We start from the raw sequence: 23,742 nt of genomic DNA, 5'->3' as shown, positions 1-23,742 counted from the left end.
TTATGGCCTTTCTGTCTCTCCCCAAAGCTATCATGGCCTTTCTGTCTCTCCTCCAGCTATCATGGCCTTTCTGTCTCCCCCCCAGCTATCATGGCTTTTCTGTCTCTCCTCCAGCTATCATGGCCTTTCTGTCTCTCCACCAGCTATCATGGCCTTTCTGTCTCTCACCCAGCTATCATGGCCTTTCTGTCTCTCCTCCAACTATCATGGCCTTTCTGTCTCTCCCCCAGCTATCATGGCCTTATGGCCTTTCTGTCTCTCCCCAAAGCTATCATGGCCTTTCTGTCTCTCCTCCAGCTATCATGGCCTTTCTGTCTCTCCTCCAGCTATCATGGCCTTTCTGTCTCTCCCCCAGCTATCATGGCCTTATGGCCTTTCTGTCTCTCCCCAAAGCTATCATGGCCTTTCTGTCTCTCCTCCAGCTATCATGGCCTTTCTGTCTCTCCTCCAGCTATCATGGCCTTTCTGTCTCTCCCCCATCTATCATGGCCTTATGGCCTTTCTGTCTCTCCCCCAGCTATCATGGCCTTTCTGTCTCTCCCCCAGCTATCATGGCCTTATGGCCTTTCTGTCTCTCTCCCAAGCTATCATGGCCTTTCTGTCTCTCCCCCAGCTCTCATGGCCTTATGGCCTTTCTGTCTCTTCTCCAGCTATCATGGCCTTTCTGTCTCTCCCCCAGCTATCATGGCCTTTCTGTCTCTCCCCCAGCTATCATGGCCTTATGGCCTTTCTGTCTCTCCCCCAGCTATCATGGCCTTTCTGTCTCTCCCCCAGCTATCATGGCCTTATGGCCTTTCTGTCTCTCTCCCAAGCTATCATGGCCTTTCTGTCTCTCCCCCAGCTCTCATGGCCTTATGGCCTTTCTGTCTCTTCTCCAGCTATCATGGCCTTTCTGTCTCTCCCCCAGCTATCATGGCCTTTCTGTCTCTCCCCCAGCTATCATGGCCTTATGGCCTTTCTGTCTCTCCCCCAGCTATCATGGCCTTTCTGTCTCTCCTCCAGCTATCATGGCCTTTCTGTCTCTCCTCCAGCTATCATGGCCTTTCTGTCTCTCGCCCAGCTATCATGGCCTTTCTGACTCTCCTCCAGCTATCATGGCCTTTCTGTCTCTCCCCCAGCTATCATGGCCTTATGACCTTTCTGTCTCTCCCCCAGCTATCATGGCCTTTCTGTCTCTCCCCCAGCTATCATGACCTTAAGGCCTTTCTGTCTCTCGCCAGCTATCATGGCCTTATGGCCTTTCTGTCTCTCCTCCAGCTATCATGGCCTTTCTGTCTCTCCCCCAGCTATCAAGGCCTTTCTGTCTCTCCCCCAGCTATCATGGCCTTATGGCCTTTCTGTCTCTCCTCCAGCTATCATGGCCTTTCTGTCTCTCCCCCAGCTATCATGGCCTTTCTGTCTCTCCCCCAACTATCATGGCCTTATGGCCTTTCTGTCTCTCCCCAAAGATATCATTGCCTTTCTGTCTCTCCTCCAGCTATCATGGCCTTTCTGTCTCTCCCCCATCTATCATGGCCTTATGGCCTTTCTGTCTCTCTCCCAAGCTATCATGGCCTTTCTGTCTCTCCCCCAGCTATCATGGCCTTATGGCCTTTCTGTTTATCTCCCAAGCTATCATGGCCTTTCTGTCTCTCCCCCAGCTATCATGGCCTTAAGGACTTTCTGTCTCTCGCCAGCTATCATGGCCTTATGGCCTTTCTGTCTCCCCTCCAGCTATCATGGCCTTATGGCCTTTCTGTCTCTCCTCCAGCTATCATGGCCTTTCTGTCTCTCCCCCAGCTATCATGGCCTTTCTGTCTCTCCCCCAGCTATCATGGCCTTATGGCCTTTCTGTCTCTCCCCAAAGCTATCATGACCTTTCTGTCTCTCCCCCAGCTATCATGGCCTTTCTGTCTCCCCCCCAGCTATCATGGCCTTTCTGTCTCTCCTCCAGCTATCATGGCCTTTCTGTCTCTCCACCAGCTATCATGGCCTTTCTGTCTCTCCTCCAGCTATCATGGCCTTTCTGTCTCTCACCCAGCTATCATGGCCTTTCTGTCTCTCCTCCAACTATCATGGCCTTTCTGTCTCTCCCCCAGCTATCATGGCCTTATGGCCTTTCTGTCTCTCCCCAAAGCTATCATGACCTTTCTGTCTCTCCCCCAGCTATCATGGCCTTTCTGTCTCTCCTCCAGCTATCATGGCCTTTCTCTCTCTCCTCCAGCTATCATTGCCTTTCTGTCTCTCCTCCAGCTATCATGGCCTTTCTGTCTCTCCTCCAGCTATCATGGCCTTTCTGTCTCTCCCCCATCTATCATGGCCTAATGGCCTTTCTGTCTCTCTCCCAAGCTATCATGGCCTTTCTGTCTCTCCCCCAGCTATCATGGCCTTATGGCCTTTCTGTCTCTCCCCCAGCTATCATGGCCTTTCTGTCTCTCCCCCAGCTATCATGGCCTTATGGCCTTTCTGTCTCTCTCCCAAGCTATCATGGCCTTTCTGTCTCTCCCCCAGCTCTCATGGCCTTATGGCCTTTCTGTCTCTTCTCCAGCTATCATGGCCTTTCTGTCTCTCCCCCAGCTATCATGGCCTTTCTGTCTCTCCCCCAGCTATCATGGCCTTATGGCCTTTCTGTCTCTCCCCCAGCTATCATGGCCTTTCTGTCTCTCCTCCAGCTATCATGGCCTTTCTGTCTCTCCTCCAGCTATCATGGCCTTTCTGTCTCTCGCCCAGCTATCATGGCCTTTCTGACTCTCCTCCAGCTATCATGGCCTTTCTGTCTCTCCCCCAGCTATCATGGCCTTATGACCTTTCTGTCTCTCCCCCAGCTATCATGGCCTTTCTGTCTCTCCCCCAGCTATCATGACCTTAAGGCCTTTCTGTCTCTCGCCAGCTATCATGGCCTTATGGCCTTTCTGTCTCTCCTCCAGCTATCATGGCCTTTCTGTCTCTCCCCCAGCTATCAAGGCCTTTCTGTCTCTCCCCCAGCTATCATGGCCTTATGGCCTTTCTGTCTCTCCTCCAGCTATCATGGCCTTTCTGTCTCTCCCCCAGCTATCATGGCCTTTCTGTCTCTCCCCCAACTATCATGGCCTTATGGCCTTTCTGTCTCTCCCCAAAGATATCATTGCCTTTCTGTCTCTCCTCCAGCTATCATGGCCTTTCTGTCTCTCCCCCATCTATCATGGCCTTATGGCCTTTCTGTCTCTCTCCCAAGCTATCATGGCCTTTCTGTCTCTCCCCCAGCTATCATGGCCTTATGGCCTTTCTGTTTATCTCCCAAGCTATCATGGCCTTTCTGTCTCTCCCCCAGCTATCATGGCCTTAAGGACTTTCTGTCTCTCGCCAGCTATCATGGCCTTATGGCCTTTCTGTCTCCCCTCCAGCTATCATGGCCTTATGGCCTTTCTGTCTCTCCTCCAGCTATCATGGCCTTTCTGTCTCTCCCCCAGCTATCATGGCCTTTCTGTCTCTCCCCCAGCTATCATGGCCTTATGGCCTTTCTGTCTCTCCCCAAAGCTATCATGACCTTTCTGTCTCTCCCCCAGCTATCATGGCCTTTCTGTCTCCCCCCCAGCTATCATGGCCTTTCTGTCTCTCCTCCAGCTATCATGGCCTTTCTGTCTCTCCACCAGCTATCATGGCCTTTCTGTCTCTCCTCCAGCTATCATGGCCTTTCTGTCTCTCACCCAGCTATCATGGCCTTTCTGTCTCTCCTCCAACTATCATGGCCTTTCTGTCTCTCCCCCAGCTATCATGGCCTTATGGCCTTTCTGTCTCTCCCCAAAGCTATCATGACCTTTCTGTCTCTCCCCCAGCTATCATGGCCTTTCTGTCTCTCCTCCAGCTATCATGGCCTTTCTCTCTCTCCTCCAGCTATCATTGCCTTTCTGTCTCTCCTCCAGCTATCATGGCCTTTCTGTCTCTCCCCCAGCTATCATGGCCTTATGGCCTTTCTGTCTCTCCCCCAGCTATCATGGCCTTTGTCTCTGCCCCAGCTATCATGGCCTTATGGCCTTTCTGTCTCTCTCCCAAGCTATCATGGCCTTTCTGTCTCTCCCCCAGCTATCATGGCTTATGGCCTTTCTGTCTCTCCTCCAGCTATCATGGCCTTTCTGTCTCTCCCCCAGCTATCATGGCCTTATGGCCTTTCTGTCTCTCCCCAAAGCTATTATGACCTTTCTGTCTCTCCCCCAGCTATTATGGCCTTTCTGTCTCTCCTCCAGCTATCATGGCCTTTCTGTCTCTCCTCCAGCTATCATGGCCTTTCTGTCTCTCGCCCAGCTATCATGGCCTTTCTGTCTCTCCTCCAGCTATCATGGCCTTTCTGTCTCTCCCCCAGCTATCATGGCCTTATGACCTTTCTGTCTCTCCCCCAGCTATCATGGCCTTTCTGTCTCTCCCCCAGCTATCATGGCCTTTCTGTCTCTCCCCCAGCTATCATGACCTTAAGGCCTTTCTGTCTCTCGCCAGCTATCATGGCCTTATGGCCTTTCTGTCTCTCCTCCAGCTATCATGGCCTTATGGCCTTTCTGTCTCTCCCCCAGCTATCAAGGCCTTTCTGTCTCTCCCCCAGCTATCATGGCCTTATGGCCTTTCTGTCTCTCCCCAAAGCTATCATGACCTTTCTGTCTCTCCTCCAGCTATCCATGGCCTTTCTGTCTCTCCTCCAGCTATCATGGCCTTTCTGTCTCTCCTCCAGCTATCATGGCCTTATGGCCTTTCTGTCTCTCCTCCAGCTATCATGGCCTTTCTGTCTCTCCTCCAGCTATCATGGCCTCATGGCCTTTCTGTCTCTCCCCCAGCTTTCATGGCCTTTCTGTCTCTCCCGCAGCTACCATGGCCTTATGGCCTTTCTGTCTCTCTCCCAAGCTATCATGGCATTTCTGTCTCTCCCCCAGCTATCATGGCCTTATGGCCTTTCTGTCTCTCCCCCAGCTATCATGGCCTTTCTGTCTCTCCCCCAGCTATCATGGCCTTAAGGCCTTTCTGTCTCTCGCCAGCTATCATGGCCTTATGGCCTTTCTGTCTCTCCTCCAGCTATCATGGCCTTTTTCCTTTCTGTCTCTCCCCCAGCTATCATGGCCTTTCTGTCTCTCCCCCAGCTATCATCGCCTTTCTGTCTCTCCCCCAGCTATCATTGCCTTTCTGTCTCTCCCCCAGCTATCATGGCCTCGTGGCCTTTCTGTCTCTCCCCCAGCTATCATGGCCTTATGGCCTTTCTGTCTCTCCCCCAGCTATCATGCCCTTATGGCCTTTCTGTCTCTCCCCCAGCTATCATGGCCTAATGGCCTTTCTGTCTCTCCCCCAGCTGTCATGGCCTTATGGCCTTTCTGTCTCTCCCCCAGCTATCGTGGCCTTTCTGTCTCTCCCCCAGCTATCATGGCCTTTCTGTCTCTCCTCCAGCTATCATGGCCTGTCTGTCTCTCCCCCAGCTATCATGGCCTTTATGTCTCTCCCCCAGCTATCATGGCCTTTCTGTCTCTCCCCCAGGTATCATGGCCTTATGGCCTTTCTGTCTCTCCTCCAGCTATCATGGCCTTTCTGTCTCTCCCCCAGCTGTCATGGCCTTTCTGTCTCTCCCCCAGCTGTCATGGCCTTTCTATCTCTCCCCCAGCTATCATGGCCTTTCTGTCTCTCCCCCAGCTATCATGGCCTTTCTGTCTCTCCCCCAGCTATCATGGCCTTTCTGTCTCTCCCCCAGCTATCATGGCCTTTCTGTCTCTCCCCCAGCTATCATGGCCTTTCTGTCTCTCCCCCAGCTATCATGGCCTCGTGGCCTTTCTGTCTCTCCCCCAGCTACCATGGCCTTATGGCCTTTCTGTCTCTCCCCCAGCTATCATGCCCTTATGGCCTTTCTGTCTCTCCCCCAGCTATCATGGCCTTATGGCCTTTCTGTCTCTCCCCCAGCTATCATGGCCTTTCTGTCTCTCCCCCAGCTATCATGGCCTTTCTGTCTCTCCTCCAGCTATCATGGCCTTTCTGTCTCTCCCCCAGCTATCATGGCCTCATGGCCTTTCTGTCTCTCCCCCAGCTATCGTGGCCTAATGGCCTTTCGGTCTCTCCCCCAGCTATCATGGAATCATGGCCTTTCTGTCTCTCCCCCAGCTATCATGGCCTCATGGCCTTTCTGTCTCTCCCAAGCTATCATGGCAATTTCTCTCTCTCCCCCAACTATCATGGCCTTTCTGTATCTCCCCCAGCTATCATGGCCTTTATTTCTCTCCCCCTGCTATCATGGCCTTTCTGTCTCTCCTCCAGCTATCATGGCCTTTCTGTCTCTCCCCCAGCTATCATGGCCTTTCTGTCTCTCCCCCAGCTATCATGGCCTTTCTGACGATCCCCCAGCTATCATGGCCTTTCTGTCTCTCCCCCAGCTATCATGGCCTTTCTGTCTCTCCCCCAGCTATCATGGCCTTTCTGTCTCTTCTCCAGCTATCATGGCCTTTCTGTCTCTCCTCCAGCTATCATGGCCTCATGGCCTTTCTGTCTCTCCCCCAGCTATCATGGCCTTTCTGTCTCTCCCGCAGCTACCATGGCCTTATGGCCTTTCTGTCTCTCTCCCAAGCTATCATGGCATTTCTGTCTCTCCCCCAGCTATCATGGCCTTATGGCCTTTCTGTCTCTCCCCCAGCTATCATGGCCTTTCTGTCTCTCCCCCAGCTATCATGGCCTTAAGGCCTTTCTGTCTCTCGCCAGCTATCATGGCCTTATGGCCTTTCTGTCTCTCCTCCAGCTATCATGGCCTTTTTCCTTTCTGTCTCTCCCCCAGCTATCATGGCCTTTCTGTCTCTCCCCCAGCTATCATCGCCTTTCTGTCTCTCCCCCAGCTATCATTGCCTTTCTGTCTCTCCCCCAGCTATCATGGCCTCGTGGCCTTTCTGTCTCTCCCCCAGCTATCATGGCCTTATGGCCTTTCTGTCTCTCCCCCAGCTATCATGCCCTTATGGCCTTTCTGTCTCTCCCCCAGCTATCATGGCCTAATGGCCTTTCTGTCTCTCCCCCAGCTGTCATGGCCTTATGGCCTTTCTGTCTCTCCCCCAGCTATCGTGGCCTTTCTGTCTCTCCCCCAGCTATCATGGCCTTTCTGTCTCTCCTCCAGCTATCATGGCCTGTCTGTCTCTCCCCCAGCTATCATGGCCTTTATGTCTCTCCCCCAGCTATCATGGCCTTTCTGTCTCTCCCCCAGGTATCATGGCCTTATGGCCTTTCTGTCTCTCCTCCAGCTATCATGGCCTTTCTGTCTCTCCCCCAGCTGTCATGGCCTTTCTGTCTCTCCCCCAGCTGTCATGGCCTTTCTGTCTCTCCCCCAGCTATCATGGCCTTTCTGTCTCTCCCCCAGCTATCATGGCCTTTCTGTCTCTCCCCCAGCTATCATGGCCTTTCTGTCTCTCCCCCAGCTATCATGGCCTTTCTGTCTCTCCCCCAGCTATCATGGCCTTTCTGTCTCTCCCCCAGCTATCATGGCCTCGTGGCCTTTCTGTCTCTCCCCCAGCTACCATGGCCTTATGGCCTTTCTGTCTCTCCCCCAGCTATCATGCCCTTATGGCCTTTCTGTCTCTCCCCCAGCTATCATGGCCTTATGGCCTTTCTGTCTCTCCCCCAGCTATCATGGCCTTTCTGTCTCTCCCCCAGCTATCATGGCCTTTCTGTCTCTCCTCCAGCTATCATGGCCTTTCTGTCTCTCCCCCAGCTATCATGGCCTCATGGCCTTTCTGTCTCTCCCCCAGCTATCGTGGCCTAATGGCCTTTCGGTCTCTCCCCCAGCTATCATGGAATCATGGCCTTTCTGTCTCTCCCCCAGCTATCATGGCCTCATGGCCTTTCTGTCTCTCCCAAGCTATCATGGCAATTTCTCTCTCTCCCCCAACTATCATGGCCTTTCTGTATCTCCCCCAGCTATCATGGCCTTTATTTCTCTCCCCCTGCTATCATGGCCTTTCTGTCTCTCCTCCAGCTATCATGGCCTTTCTGTCTCTCCCCCAGCTATCATGGCCTTTCTGTCTCTCCCCCAGCTATCATGGCCTTTCTGACGATCCCCCAGCTATCATGGCCTTTCTGTCTCTCCCCCAGCTATCATGGCCTTTCTGTCTCTCCCCCAGCTATCATGGCCTTTCTGTCTCTTCTCCAGCTATCATGGCCTTTCTGTCTCTCCTCCAGCTATCATGGCCTCATGGCCTTTCTGTCTCTCCCCCAGCTATCATGGCCTTTCTGTCTCTCCCGCAGCTACCATGGCCTTATGGCCTTTCTGTCTCTCTCCCAAGCTATCATGGCATTTCTGTCTCTCCCCCAGCTATCATGGCCTTATGGCCTTTCTGTCTCTCCCCCAGCTATCATGGCCTTTCTGTCTCTCCCCCAGCTATCATGGCCTTAAGGCCTTTCTGTCTCTCGCCAGCTATCATGGCCTTATGGCCTTTCTGTCTCTCCTCCAGCTATCATGGCCTTTTTCCTTTCTGTCTCTCCCCCAGCTATCATGGCCTTTCTGTCTCTCCCCCAGCTATCATCGCCTTTCTGTCTCTCCCCCAGCTATCATTGCCTTTCTGTCTCTCCCCCAGCTATCATGGCCTCGTGGCCTTTCTGTCTCTCCCCCAGCTATCATGGCCTTATGGCCTTTCTGTCTCTCCCCCAGCTATCATGCCCTTATGGCCTTTCTGTCTCTCCCCCAGCTATCATGGCCTAATGGCCTTTCTGTCTCTCCCCCAGCTGTCATGGCCTTATGGCCTTTCTGTCTCTCCCCCAGCTATCGTGGCCTTTCTGTCTCTCCCCCAGCTATCATGGCCTTTCTGTCTCTCCTCCAGCTATCATGGCCTGTCTGTCTCTCCCCCAGCTATCATGGCCTTTATGTCTCTCCCCCAGCTATCATGGCCTTTCTGTCTCTCCCCCAGGTATCATGGCCTTATGGCCTTTCTGTCTCTCCTCCAGCTATCATGGCCTTTCTGTCTCTCCCCCAGCTGTCATGGCCTTTCTGTCTCTCCCCCAGCTGTCATGGCCTTTCTGTCTCTCCCCCAGCTATCATGGCCTTTCTGTCTCTCCCCCAGCTATCATGGCCTTTCTGTCTCTCCCCCAGCTATCATGGCCTTTCTGTCTCTCCCCCAGCTATCATGGCCTTTCTGTCTCTCCCCCAGCTATCATGGCCTTTCTGTCTCTCCCCCAGCTATCATGGCCTCGTGGCCTTTCTGTCTCTCCCCCAGCTATCATGGCCTTATGGCCTTTCTGTCTCTCCCCCAGCTATCATGCCCTTATGGCCTTTCTGTCTCTCCCCCAGCTATCATGGCCTTATGGCCTTTCTGTCTCTCCCCCAGCTATCATGGCCTTTCTGTCTCTCCCCCAGCTATCATGGCCTTTCTGTCTCTCCTCCAGCTATCATGGCCTTTCTGTCTGTCCCCCAGCTATCATGGCCTCATGGCCTTTCTGTCTCTCCCCCAGCTATCGTGGCCTAATGGCCTTTCGGTCTCTCCCCCAGCTATCATGGAATCATGGCCTTTCTGTCTCTCCCCCAGCTATCATGGCCTCATGGCCTTTCTGTCTCTCCCAAGCTATCATGGCAATTTCTCTCTCTCCCCCAACTATCATGGCCTTTCTGTATCTCCCCCAGCTATCATGGCCTTTATTTCTCTCCCCCTGCTATCATGGCCTTTCTGTCTCTCCTCCAGCTATCATGGCCTTTCTGTCTCTCCCCCAGCTATCATGGCCTTTCTGTCTCTCCCCCAGCTATCATGGCCTTTCTGACGATCCCCCAGCTATCATGGCCTTTCTGTCTCTCCCCCAGCTATCATGGCCTTTCTGTCTCTCCCCCAGCTATCATGGCCTTTCTGTCTCTTCTCCAGCTATCATGGCCTTTCTGTCTCTCCCCCAGCTATCATGGCCTTATCGCCTTTCTGTCTCTCCCCCAGCTATCATGGCAATTTCTGTCTCTCCCCCAGCTATCATGGCGTTTCTGTCTCTCCCCCAGCTATCATGGCCTTTCTGTCTCTCCCCCAGCTATCATGGCCTTTCTGTCTCTCCCCCAGCTATCATGGCCTTTCTGTCTCTCCCCCAGCTATCATGGCCTTTCTGTCTCTCCCCCAGCTATCATGGCCGTATGGCCTTTCTGTCTCCCCCCCAGCTATCATGGCCTTTCTGTCTCTCCTTCAGCTATCATGGCCTTTCTGTCTCCCCCCCAGCTATCATGGCCTTTCTGTCTCTCCCCCAGCTATCATGGCCTTTCTGTTTGACCTGAAGGACCTGGTAGATCTGATGTCTATAGGTACTCTGCTGGCCTACACCCTGGTTGCAGCCTGCGTTCTGGTACTCAGGTTAGTATCCTGAACCCTACACCCTGTGTTCTGGTACTCAGGTTAGTATCCTGAACCCTGGTGTTAGCCTGTGTTCTGGTACTCAGGTTAGTATCCTAAACCCTAAACCCTGTGTTCTGGTACTCAGGTTAGAGGACAATCATATCTATCAACAGATGACGCCCATTAAAAAAGGATTATCTCCATCTGTAATGGTCTGCCTGTGTCCTCTAACCCTAAGAGATTGATCCTCGTTCTGACTGTGTCCTCTAAACCTAAGAGATTGAACGAGGATCAGACTATGTCCTCTAACCTTAAGAGTACTGGCGTGGTAATACTGATGGTCTGTTAACAGAGCAGGTTAAGAGAACTAACGAGTCAGGTTAGGAGAACTAACGCGGCAGGTTAGGAGAACTAACACAGCAGGCTAGGAGAACTAACGCGGCAGGTTAGGAGAACTAACATAGCAGGTTAGGAGAACTAACACAGCAGGTTAGGAGAACTAATACATCAGGTTAGGAGAACTAAGACATCAGGTTAGGAGAACTAACACAGCAGGTTAGGAGAACTAAGACAGCAGGTTAGGAGAACTAACAAAGCAGGTTAGGAGAACTAAACCAAGTGTTTAGGATGATTAACACAGCAGGTTAGGAGAACTAACAAGGCAGGTTAGGAGAACAAACACAGCAGGTTAGGAGAACTAACACAGCAGGTTAGGAGAACAAACACAGCAGGTTAGGAGAACTAACACAGCAGGTTAGGATAATTAAATTGGCAGACTAGGATAACTAATTGAGCAGTTTAGCTGAATTAATTTAGCAGGTTAGAAGGATGAGGTTTAAAGTTAGGAAAAAGGTTCGATTTTGCTACAATGATAAAGTTAATTGTTGTCCCCAATGTCACTACTAGATAGAGCTGTAGGCCTAATCCATCTAGCCAGAAACGTAAACGTTTCAACGATTTGTTGCCAAACGTGGCAACAAATCATCAGTATCATAACACCTGTCACGGTTTTCTTCGGGTGAAGGAGAGTCGGACCAAAATGTGGCGTGTAGATTGCGATCCATGTTTATTAAACTATAGCAACACGAATCTAAATACAAATACTACAAAATAATAAACGTAATGAAAACCGAAACAGCCTAAACTGGTGCAAACTAACACAGAGGACACTAAGGACAATCACCCACAAACACACAGTGAAACCCAGGCTACCTAAATATGGTTCCCAATCAGAGACAATGACTAACACCTGCCTCTGATTGAGAACCATATCAGGCCAGACATAGAAATAGACAAACAAGACATCCAACATAGAATGCCCACCCAGCTCACGTCCTGACCAACACTAAAACAAGGAAAACACACACGAACAATGGTCAGAACGTGACAGTACCCCCCCTCCAAGGTGCGGACTCCGGACGCACAACCTAAACCTATAGGGGAGGGTGTGGGTGGGCATCTCTCCGCGGTGGCGGCTCTGGCGCTGGACGTGGACCCCACTCCATAATAGTCTTAGTCCACCTCCTTAGCGTCCCTAGATAGGTTACCCTCCTTAATGACAGCTCGGGACAGAGGGGCAGCTCGGGACAGAGGGGCAGCTCAGGACAGAGGTAGCTCGGGACTGAGGGGTAGCTCGGCACTGAGAGGAAGCTCAGCACTGAGAGGAAGCTCAGCACTGAGAGGAAGCCCAGGCAGGTAGTTGGATCCAGCAGATCCTGGCTGGCTGGCGGTTCTGGCAGATCCTGGCTGACTAGCGGATCTGGAAGAGTCTGGTTGACTGGCAGATCTGGAAGAGTCTGGCTGACTGGCAGATCTGGAAGAGTCTGGCTGACTGGCAGATGTGGAAGAGTCTGGCTGACTGGCAGTTCTGGCTGCTCCATGCTGACTGGCTGCTCTGGCTGCTCCATGCTGACTGGCAGCTCTGGCTGCTCCATGCTGACTGGCTGCTCTGGCTGCTCCATGCTGACTGGCGGCCCTGGCTGCTCCATGCTGACTGGCGGCCCTGGCTGCTCCATGCTGACTGGCGGCCCTGGCTGCTCCATGCTGACTGGCAGCTCTGGCGGCTCCATGCAGACTGGCAGCTCTGGCGGCTCCATGCAGACTGGCAGCTCTGGCGGCTCCATGCAGACTGGCAGCTCTGGCGGCTCCATGCAGACTGGCAGCTTTGGCGACATCCTGCAGACTGGCAGCTCTTGCAGACTGGCAGCTCCTTGCAGACTGGCAGCTCTATGCAGACTGGCAGCTCCATGCAGACTGGCAGCTCCTTGCAAACTGGCAGCTCTATGCAGACTTGCAGCTCTATACAGACTGGCAGCTCCTTGCAGACTGGCAGTTCTGAACAGGCAGGAGACTCCGGCAGCGCTGTAGAGGCGGAAGGCTCTGGCAGCGCTAAACAGGCGGGAGACTCCGGCAGCGCTGAAGAGGAGGAAGGCTCTGGCAGCGCTGGACAGGCGAGGCGCACTGTAGGCCTGATGCGTGGTGCTGGCACTGGTGGTACTGGGCCAAGGACACGCACAGGAAGCCTGGTGCGGGGAGCTGCTACCGGAGGGCTGGGGTGTGGAGGTGGTACTGGGTAGACCGGACCGTGCAGGCACACTGGAGCTCTTGAGCACCGAGCCTGCCCAACCTTACCCGGTTGAATGGTCCCGGTTGCCCTGCCAGTGCGGCGAGGTGGAATAGCCCGCACTGGGCTATGCAGGCGAACCGGAGACACCGTGCGCAAGGCTGGTGCCATGTAAGCCGGCCCAAGGAGACGCACTGGGGACCAGATGCGTAGAGCCGGCTTCATGGCACTTGGCTCGACGCTCACTCTAGCCCGGCCGATACGCGGAGCTGGAATGTACCGCACCGGGCTATGCACCCGCACTGGAGACAACGTGCGCACCACAGCATAACACGGTGCCTGCCCGGTCTCTCTAGCCCCCCGGTAAGCACAGGGAGTTTGCGCAGGTCTCCTACCTGGCGTAGCCCTACTCCCTGTGGGCCCCTGCCCAATACATTTTTGGGGCTGACTCTCGGGCTTCCATCCGCGTCGCCGTGCTGCCTCCTCATACCAGCGCCTCTCCGCTTTCGCCGCCTCCAGTTCTTCTTTGGGGCGGCGATATTCTCCTGGCTGAGCCCAGGGTCCTCTTCCGTCAAGGATCTCCTCCCAAGTCCAGAATTCCTTATTTTGTATCTCCTGCTGCCGCTGTTGCTTCTCCTGTTGCTCCTGCCTGTTGACACGCCGCTTGGTCCTGATGTGGTGGGTGATTCTGTCAGCGCCGAATAGGCGGGAGACTCCGGCTGCGCTGGAGTGGAGGAAGGCCCCGGCAGCGCTGGAGAGGCGGGAGACTCTGGCAGAGCTGGAGAGGAGGAAGGCTCCGGCAGCGCTGGAGAGGAGGGAGCCCCCGTAAGGATGGGCCGGAGAGACAGCCTGGTGCGGGGGGCTGCCACCGGAGGGCTGGTGCGTGGAGGTGGTGACGGATAGACCGGGCCGTGCAGGCGCACTGGAGCTCTTGAGCACCGAGCCTGCTCAACCTTACCCGGTTGAATGGTCCCGGTCGCCCTGCCAGTGCGGCGAGGTGGAATAGCCCGCACTGGGCTATGCAGGTGAACCGGGGACACTGTGCGCAAGGCTGGTGCCATGTAAGCCGGCCCAAGGAGACGCACTGGAGACCAGATGCGTCCTCATACCAGCGCCTCTCCGCTTTCGCCGCCTCCAGTTCTTCTTTGGGGCGGCGATATTCTCCTGGCTGAGCCCAGGGTCCTCTTCCGTCAAGGATCTCCTCCCAAGTCCAGAATTCCTTATTTTGTATCTCCTGCTGCCGCTGTTGCTTCTCCTGTTGCTCCTGCCTGTTGACACGCCGCTTGGTCCTGTTGTGGTGGGTGATTCTGTCACGGTTTTCTTCGGGTGAAGGAGAGTCGGACCAAAATGCGGCATGTAGATTGCGATCCATGTTTATTAAACTATAGCAACACGAATCTAAATACAAATACTACAAAATAATAAACGTAATGAAAACCGAAACAGCCTAAACTGGTGCAAACTAACACAGAGGACACTAAGGACAATCACCCACAAACACACAGTGAAACCCAGGCTACCTAAATATGGTTACCAATCAGAGACAATGACTAACACCTGCCTCTGATTGAGAACCATATCAGGCCAGACATAGAAATAGACAAACAAGACATCCAACATAGAATGCCCACCCAGCTCACGTCCTGACCAACACTAAAACAAGGAAAACACACACGAACGATGGTCAGAACGTGACAACACCAGAACAAAGAGCTCCACCCTCTCTCTTTGCAAGTTACGGGCAAGTCCATGAGCCTCCCCTTCCGAAATGTGAAAGATACAAAATCACGATTTATCCAAAGCACTGCTGCTTGTTATCTCATATGCATCTAGTTGTATCATGACAGATCAACGCTACCATTTATGTTTATATAGTCTGTCCACCAGATTACCTACATAGTACAATAGGACAGTGTTTCTCAAACCTTTCCTCTGGACCCCCCCAGCGGTTCCATGTATTTAATATATTCCAGAACTAGCACACCTGATTCAACTTAACAATTAATCATCATCGCTTTAAGTCTCTCTCAAATGTCAAAATGCCTTGTATACTGTTGTTTAGGATAGTTATCATTGTTTTAGTTTACTGTGGAGCCCCTAGTCGCAATCAACATGCCTCAGATACCTCCTTTGTCCCACCCCCCACACATGCGGTGACCTCACCCAGTATAACCAGCATGTCCAGAGACGCAACCTCTCTTATCATCACCCAGTGCCTGGGCTTACCTCCGCTTTACCCGCACCCCACCATACCCCTGTCTGTACATTAAGCCCTGAATCTATTCTACCACGTCCAGAAATCTGCTCCTTTTATTCTCTGTCCTCAACGCACTAGATGACCAGTCTTGACAGCCTTTAGCCATACCCTCATCCTACTCCTCCTCTGTTCCTCGGGTGATGTGGAGGTTAACCCAGGCCCTGTGTGTCCCCAGGTGCTCTCATTTGCTGAATTCTGTAACCAAAAAAGCCTTGGTTTCATGCATGAAAACATCAGAAGCCTCCTCCCTAAGTTGGTTTTACTCACTACCTTAGCACACTCCGCCAACCCTGATGTCCTTGCCATTTCTGAAACCTGGTTTAGGAAGGCCGCCACACATTCTGAGATTTCCATACACAACTACAACATTTTCCATCAAGATAGAACTGCCAAAAGGGGAGGAGTTGCAATCTACTGCAGAGATAGCCTGCAAAGTTCTGTCATACTTTCCAGGTCTGTGCCCAAACAGTTCGAGCTGCTCATTTTACAAATGAATCTCTCTAGAAACAAGTCTTGCACTGTTGCCACCTGTTAAAGACCCCCTCAGCTCCCAGCTGTACCCTGGACAACATATGTGAATTGATTGCCCCCCATCTATCTTCAGAGTTTGTTCTGTTAGGTGACCTAAACTGGGATATGCTTAACACCCCGGAAGTCCTACAATCTAAGCTAGATGCCCTGAATCTCACACAAATTATCAAGGAACCCACCAGGTATAACCCTATATCCCTAAAGATGGGGACTCTCATCGATATTATCCTGACCAACTTGCCCTTCAAATACACAACTGCTGTTTTCAATCAGAATTTCAGCGATAACTGCCTCATTGCCTTAATGGGTCTGCGGTCAAACGACCACACCTGATCACTGTCAAACGTTCCCTAAAACACTTCTGCGAGCAGCAGGCCTTTCTAATTGACCTGTCCCAGGTATTCTGGAAGGATATTGACCTCATCCTGTCAGTAGAGGATGCATTGTTGTTCTTTAAACGTAATTACCTCACCATCTTAAATAAGCATGCCCCTTTCAAAAAATGTAGAACTAACAAAATATATAGTCATTGGTTCACTCCAGACCTGACTGCCCTTGACCAGCACAAAAACATCCCGTGGCGGACTGCACTAGCATCGAATAGTCCCGGCGATATGCAACTTTTCAGGGAAGTCAGGAACCACTACAAGCAGTCAGTCAGGAAAGCAAAGACTAGCTTTTTCAAATAGAAATTTGCATCCTTTAACTCCAAAAAGCTCTGGGACACTGTAAAGTCCATGGAGAATAAGAGCATCTCCTCCCAGTTGCCCACTGCACTGAGGCTAGGAAACACTGTCACCACCGATAAATCATCAGGTACACGATAATCGAGAATTTAAAGAAGCATTTTTCTACAGCTGGCCATGCTTTCCTCCTGGCTACCCCAACCTCGGCCAACAGCTCCGCACCCCCCGCAGCCTCTTGCCCAAGCCTCCCCAGCTTCCCAGCTTCTCCTTCACCCAAATCCAGAGAGCAGATGTTCTGAAAGAGCTGCAAAACCTGGACCCTTACAAATCAGCCAGGCTAGACAATCTGACCCTCTCTTTCTAAAATTATCCGCCGCCATTGTTGCAACCCCTATTACCAGTCGATTCAACCTCTATTCCATATTGTCCACGATCCCTAAACATTGGAAAGCTGCCGCGGTCATCCCCCTCTTCAAAGGGGGTGACACTCTAGACCCAAACTGTTACAGACCGATTTCCATCCTGCCCTGCCTTTCTAAAATCTTCGAAAGCCAAGTCAATAAACAGATCACTGACCATTTCGAATCCTACCGTACCTTCTCCGCTGTGCAATCCAGTTTCCGAGCTGGTCAGGGGTGCACCTCAGCCACGCTCAAGGTACTAAATGATATCATAACCGCCATCGATAAGAAACATTACTGTGCAGCCGTCTTCATCGACCTGGCCAAGGCTTTTTTTCACCGTATTCTTATCGGCAGACTCAACAGCCTTCGTTTCTCAAATGACTGCCTCGCCTGGTTCAGCAACTACTTCTCTGATAGAGTTCACTGTGTCAAATTGGAGGGTCTGTTGTCCTGACCTCTGGCAGTCTATGGGGGTACCACAGGGTTCAATTTTCGGGGCGACTCTTTTCTCTGTATATATCAACGACTTCGCTCTTGCTGCAGGTAATTCCCTGATCCACCTCTACGCAGATGACACCATTCTGTTTACATCTGGCCCTTCATTGGACACTGTGTTACCTCCAAACGAGCTTCAATGCCATACAACACTCCTTCCGTGGTCTCCGACTGCTCTTAAACGCTAGTAAAACCAAATGCATGCTTGTCAACCGTTCGCTGCCCACACCCGCCTGCCCGACTAGCATCATTACTCTGGACGGATCTAACTTAGAATACGTGGACAACTACAAATACCTAGGTGTCTGGCTAGACTGTAAACTCTCCTTCCAACTCATATTAAACATCTCCAATCCAAAATTAAATCTAGAATTGGCTTCCTATTTCGCAACAAGCCGCCTTCACTCACGCAGCCAAACATACCCTTGTAAAACTGACTATCCTACCGATCCTCGACTTCGGCAATGTCATTTACAAAATAGCTTCCAATACTCTACTCAGCAAACTAGATACAGTCTATCACAGTGCCATCCATTTTGTTACCAAAGCCCCATATACTACCCACCCCTGCGACCTCTATGCTCTCGTTGGCTGGCCCTCACTACATATCTGTCGCCAAACCCGCTGGCTCCAGGTCATCTATAAGTCTTTGCTAGGTAAAGCTCCGCCTTATCTCAGCTCACTGGTCACCATAGCAACACCCACCTGTAGCACGCGCTCTAGCAGGTACAGTGCCTTGCGAAAGTATTCGGCCCCCTTGAACTTTGCGACCTTTTGCCACATTTCAGGCTTCAAACATAAAGATATAAAACTGTATTTTTTTGTGAAGAATCAACAACAAGTGGGACACAATCATGAAGTGGAACGACATTTATTGGATATTTCAAACTTTTTTAACAAATCAAAAACTGAAAAATTGGGCGTGCAAAATTATTCAGCCCCCTTAAGTTAATACTTTGTAGCGCCACCTTTTGCTGCGATTACAGCTGTAAGTCGCTTGGGGTATGTCTCTATCAGTTTTGCACATCGAGAGACTGACATTTTTTCCCATTCCTCCTTGCAAAACAGCTCGAGCTCAGTGAGGTTGGATGGAGAGCATTTGTGAACAGCAGTTTTCAGTTCTTTCCACAGATTCTCGATTGGATTCAGGTCTGGACTTTGACTTGGCCATTCTAACACCTGGATATGTTTATTTTTGAACCATTCCATTGTAGATTTTGCTTTATGTTTTGGATCATTGTCTTGTTGGAAGACAAATCTCCGTCCCAGTCTCAGGTCTTTTGCAGACTCCATCAGGTTTTCTTCCAGAATGGTCCTGTATTTGGCTCCATCCATCTTCCAATCAATTTTAACCATCTTCCCTGTCCCTGCTGAAGAAAAGCAGGCCCAAACCATGATGCTGCCACCACCATGTTTGACAGTGGGGATGGTGTGTTCAGGGTGTTGCTTTTACGCCAAACATAACGTTTTGCATTGTTGCCAAAAAGTTCAATTTTGGTTTCATCTGACCAGAGCACCTTCTTCCACATGTTTGGTGTGTCTCCCAGGTGGCTTGTGGCAAACTTTAAACGACACTTTTTATGGATATCTTTAAGAAATGGCTTTCTTCTTGCCACTCTTCCATAAAGGCCAGATTTGTGCAATATACGACTGATTGCTGTACTATGGACAGAGTCTCCCACCTCAGCTGTAGATCTCTGCAGTTCATCCAGAGTGATCATGGGCCTCTTGGCTGCATCTCTGATCAGTCTTCTCCTTGTATGAGCTGAACGTTTAGAGGGACGGCCAGGTCTTGGTAGATTTGCAGTGGTCTGATACTCCTTCCATTTCAATATTATCGCTTGCACAGTGCTCCTTGGGATGTTTAAAGCTTGGGAAATCTTTTTGTATCCAAATCCGGCTTTAAACTTCTTCACAACAGTATCTCGGACCTGCCTGGTGTGTTCCTTGTTCTTCATGATGCTCTCTGCGCTTTTAACGGACCTCTGAGACTATCACAGTGCAGGTGCATTTATACGGAGACTTGATTACACACAGGTGGATTGTATTTATCATCATTAGTCATTTAGGTCAACATTGGATCATTCAGAGATCCTCACTGAACTTCTGGAGAGAGTTTGCTGCACTGAAAGTAAAGGGGCTGAATAATTTTGCACGCCCAATTTTTCAGTTTTTGATTTGTTAAAAAAGTTTGAAATATCCAATAAATGTCGTTCCACTTCATGATTGTGTCCCACTTGTTGTTGATTCTTCACAAAAAAATACAGTTTTATATCTTTATGTTTGAAGCCTGAAATGTGGCAAAAGGTCGCAAAGTTCAAGGGGGCCGAATACTTTCGCAAGGCACTGTTTTTTTCAAAGCCAACTTGTCCCTTGGCCGCCTTTCCTTCCAGTTCTCTGCTGCCAATGACTGGAACAAATTGCAAAAATTGCTGAAGCTGGAGACTTTCATTTCCCTCACTACCTTTTAACATCAGCTATCTGAGCAGCTAACCGATCGCTGCAGCTGTACATAGCCCATCTGCAAATAGCGCACCCATTCTACCTCATCCCCATATTGTTTTATTTGACTTTTCTGCTCCTTTGCACACTAGTATTTCCACTTCCACATCATCATCTGCTCATCTATCACTCCAGTGTTAATTTGATAAATTGTAATTACTTCGCTACTATGGTATATTTATTGCCTAACTCCTCACGCCATTCACACACACTGTATATAGACTTATTTTTTTTCTATTGTGTTATTGATTGTACGTTTGTTTGTCCCATGTGTAACTCTGTGTTGTTGTTTGTGTCGCACTATGCTTTATCTTGGTCAGGTAGCAGTTGTAAATGGGAACTTGCTCTCAACTGGCCTACCTGGTTAAATAAAGGTGTTCTCAACCAGCCTACCTGGTTAAATAAAGGTGAAATAAATAAAAAATTGAATCAAAACTTCAGAGCTACAACAAAATCATGAAACATCTGGGAGTCCGCAAGGAGAAGGGTTGAGAAACACTGCAATATGGAAATAGCAGGTTAGGAGAACTAACACAGTAGGTTAGGAGAACATTTGAGACACAGTAAAACTCCTCTCTGTTCCAGGTACCAACCAGAGCATCCCAGCTCCTTGGCCTATCAGATGGCCAGTACCGTGGAGGAGATGGAGCTAAATGATGGTATCTCCGCCCCCAGTATGGGCATCCTGCCTGGTGTGAAGGAGCACTTCAGCCTGAAGACTGTCCTGTTCCCTGACAACACTGAACCCTCAGCCCTGTCTGGCTGCACTGTCAACATCACTGTCAGCCTCATGGGTAAAGGGGGGTACAGGAAGACTACAGATAAGACACACACACACACACACACACACACACACACACACACACACACACACACACACCCCATCCTTCTCCGTCGTCTCCTCCCTTCTCATCCCTTTCTATCTCTCCTCTGTCATCTATTGCCTGCCCTCTCCTCCATTGCCTGCCCTCCTCTCCTCCCTCCTCCTCCCTCTCCTCTTCTCCTCCCCTCTTCCACCTCCTCTCCTCCCTCCCTCCCTCTCCTCCCGCCTCCCTGCAGTGTGGAACATTGTAGCTCTGACCGTCATCTTCATGGTGTGTGTTTTCCTCCTCTCCTCCCTCTCTTCCCCTCTTCCTCTCCTCCTCCTCCTCCTCCTCCTCCTCCTCCTCCTCCCCCTATAGGCCTTCTGATCCTGGTGTTCAGTATACTAGCAGTACAGGGTGGATTTGCAGTGTGGAACATCGTAGCTCTGACCGTCATCTTCATGGTGTGTCTTTTCCTCCTCTCCTCCCTCTCTTCCCCTCTTCCTCTCCTCCTCCTCCTCCTCCCCCTATAGGCCTTCTGATCCTGGTGTTCAGTATACTAGCAGTACAGGGTGGATTTGCAGTGTGGAACATCGTAGCTCTGACCGTCATCTTCATGGTGTGTGTTCTCCTCACCTTTATAATCTGGAGACAACCAGAGAGCAAGACCAAGCTGTCCTTTAAGGTGGGTATACAATACCTAACCCCACCAAGACCCCAACACCAAGACCCCAACACCCTAACACCAAGACCCTAACACCAAGACCCCAACACCAAGACCCCAACACCAAGACCCCAACACCAAGACCCCAACACCCTAACACCAAGACCCCAACACCAAGACCCCAACACCAAGACCCCAACACCAAGACCCCAACACCCTAACACCAAGACCCTAACACCAAGACCCCAACACCAAGACCCCAACACCAAGACCCCAACACCAAGACCCCAACACCCTAACACCAAGACCCCAACACCAAGACCCCAACACCAAGACCCCAACACCCTAACACCAAGACCCTAACACCAAGACCCCAACACCAAGACCCCAACACCAAGACCCCAACACCCTAACACCAAGACCCTAACACCAAGACCCCAACACCAAGACCCCAACACCAAGACCCTAACACCAAGACCCCAACATCAAGACCCCAACACCAAGACCCCAACACCCTAACACCAAGACCCTAACACGAAGACCCCAACACCAAGACCCCAACACCCTAACACCAAGACCCTAACACCAAGACCCTAACACCAAGACCCCAACACCCTAACACCAAGACCCTAACACCAAGACCCCAACACCAAGACCCCTACACCCTAACACCAAGACCCTAACACCAAGACCCCAACACCAAGACCCCAATACCCTAACACCAAGACCCCAACACCAAGACCCCAACACCAAGACCCCAACACCAAGACCCTAACACCAAGACCCCAACACCAAGACCAATCCACCCCATACTAAAACCTCTCACCCCAACAAGATAAAGCACATTGGACCAAATAACCTCCTAGCTGTTAACTTTCTGCCAATCTAGCCTGCTTTGAAGGGTCCTGCCCATTCCACAAACTCCCAATCACCCTCTTGACACGCCCCCTCTCCTGCCAACTAGTCACACCTGAACTCACTGTGATAATCACCTCTCCTGAACTCACTGTGATAATCACCTCTCCTGAACTCACTGTGATAATCACAGACATAAGTTGGCAGATCTGCTGTACTGACTTCAGACTGTAAAGCAAAACGTAGAACACCATCGTGTTTGTTAGAGTCTCATCTTTCCATAGATAGGTCACAATAGTTTATAGGCCTAACCATTCGGATGCTGTGAACGATTTTGTGAGAATAGCTATTTTTGGGATGTCTCATGGTCTGACAAACACCTCCAACACCCCATCTGCATGTCTCATGGTCTGACAAACACCTCCAACACCCCATCTTCATGTCTCATGGTCTGACAAACACCTCCAACACCCCATCTTCATGTCTCATGGTCTGACAAACACCTCCAACACCCCATCTACATGTCTCATGGTCTGACAAACACCTCCATCACCCCATCTTCATGCGGAAGTGTGACATTATTGGATGCGATGGATTGAGACGCATCCAAACTATCTCCAGAGAAGGTTTATTGTCGGCATTTATAAAGTCGTAGTGTACCCTTACGAAAAAACAAACACGTTGTAGCCGAGGTATCTTCAAGGGGGGTGGCAGGGTAGCCTAGTGGTTAGAGCGTTGGACTAGTAACCGGAAGGTTGCAAGTTTAAATCCCCGAGCTGACAAGGTACAAATCTGTCGTTCTGCCCCTGAACAGGCAGTTAACCCACTGTCCCTAGGCCGTCATTGAAAATAAGAATTTGTTCTTAACTGACTTGCCTAGTTAAATAAAGGTTTAAAAAAAAATGTAAAGAGTGTGACTGTGGTAGATATACATTCATTGCCTGACCCTAGCGTTCCAACATAGGTAATTGGACCATTAATCTGAGTAAATTAATGATTTTTTTCTTAACGGAAAACCAAATTGTCCATTTGACTTGTTGTCTGCTTGTTTTAGTCAACTACAAAACTACATTTAAGAAAAGTACAACATATCTAAATATTTTTTTTCAACACTGCCTGCTTCTGAGTGTTCTCACTACATAGAAAAACATAATATTGTAAGGTTTCCCTCATGCGGGGCGGCAGGTAGCCTAGTGGTTAGAGACAGGTAGTCTAGTGGTTAGAGGTAGGTAGCCTAGTGGTTAGAGACAGGTAGTCTAGTGGTTAGAGGTAGGTAGCCTAGTGGTTAGAGCAGGTAGCCTAGTGGTTAGAGACAGGTAGTCTAGTGGTTAGAGGCAGGTAGCCTAGTGGTTAGAGAAAGGTAGTCTAGTGGTTAGAGGTAGGTAGCCTAGTGGTTAGAGCAGGTAGCCTAGTGGTTAGAGGCAGGTAGTCTAGTGGTTAGAGGTAGGTAGTCTAGTGGTTAGAGGCAGATAGCCTAGTGGTTAGAGCAGGTAGCCTAGTGGTTAGAGGCAGGTAGTCTAGTGGTTAGAGGTAGGTAGTCTAGTGGTTAGAGGTAGGTAGCCTAGTGGTTAGAGTAGGTAGCCTAGTGGTTAGAGGCAGGTAGCCTAGTGGTTAGAGCAGGTAGCCTAGTGGTTAGAGGTAGGTAGCCTAGTGGTTAGAGGCAGGTAGCCTAGTGGTTAGAGGCAGGTAGTCTAGTGGTTAGAGGTAGGTAGTCTAGTGCTTAGAGGCA

General features: G+C 50.7%; 1 protein-coding gene across 4 annotated transcripts in view; it reads left to right on the top strand.

The window, feature by feature from the left end:
• LOC139417911 (high affinity cationic amino acid transporter 1-like) overlaps nucleotides 1-23,742 on the top strand; it is a 100,413-nt gene that overhangs the window by 66,993 nt on the left and 9,678 nt on the right. For 2 of the 4 annotated variants that reach the window (XM_071166896.1, XM_071166899.1), the window contains 3 exons: nucleotides 10,169-10,271; nucleotides 20,277-20,485; nucleotides 21,028-21,179. In XM_071166896.1, the coding sequence (XP_071022997.1) occupies nucleotides 10,169-10,271; nucleotides 20,277-20,485; nucleotides 21,028-21,179 (464 nt within the window). Of the gene's footprint in view, nucleotides 1-10,168; nucleotides 10,272-20,276; nucleotides 20,486-20,872; nucleotides 21,180-23,742 lie in introns of those variants that run through there. The other 2 variants (XM_071166898.1, XM_071166897.1) reach the window with 2 other exon arrangements.

The sequence above is a fragment of the Oncorhynchus clarkii genome, chromosome 10 (genome assembly GCF_045791955.1).
Source record: "Oncorhynchus clarkii lewisi isolate Uvic-CL-2024 chromosome 10, UVic_Ocla_1.0, whole genome shotgun sequence".
NCBI classification, from domain to species: Eukaryota; Metazoa; Chordata; class Actinopteri; order Salmoniformes; family Salmonidae; genus Oncorhynchus; species Oncorhynchus clarkii.
Note: the sequence above shows the minus strand (reverse complement) of the source record. Positions and strands in the feature narration are given on the sequence as shown.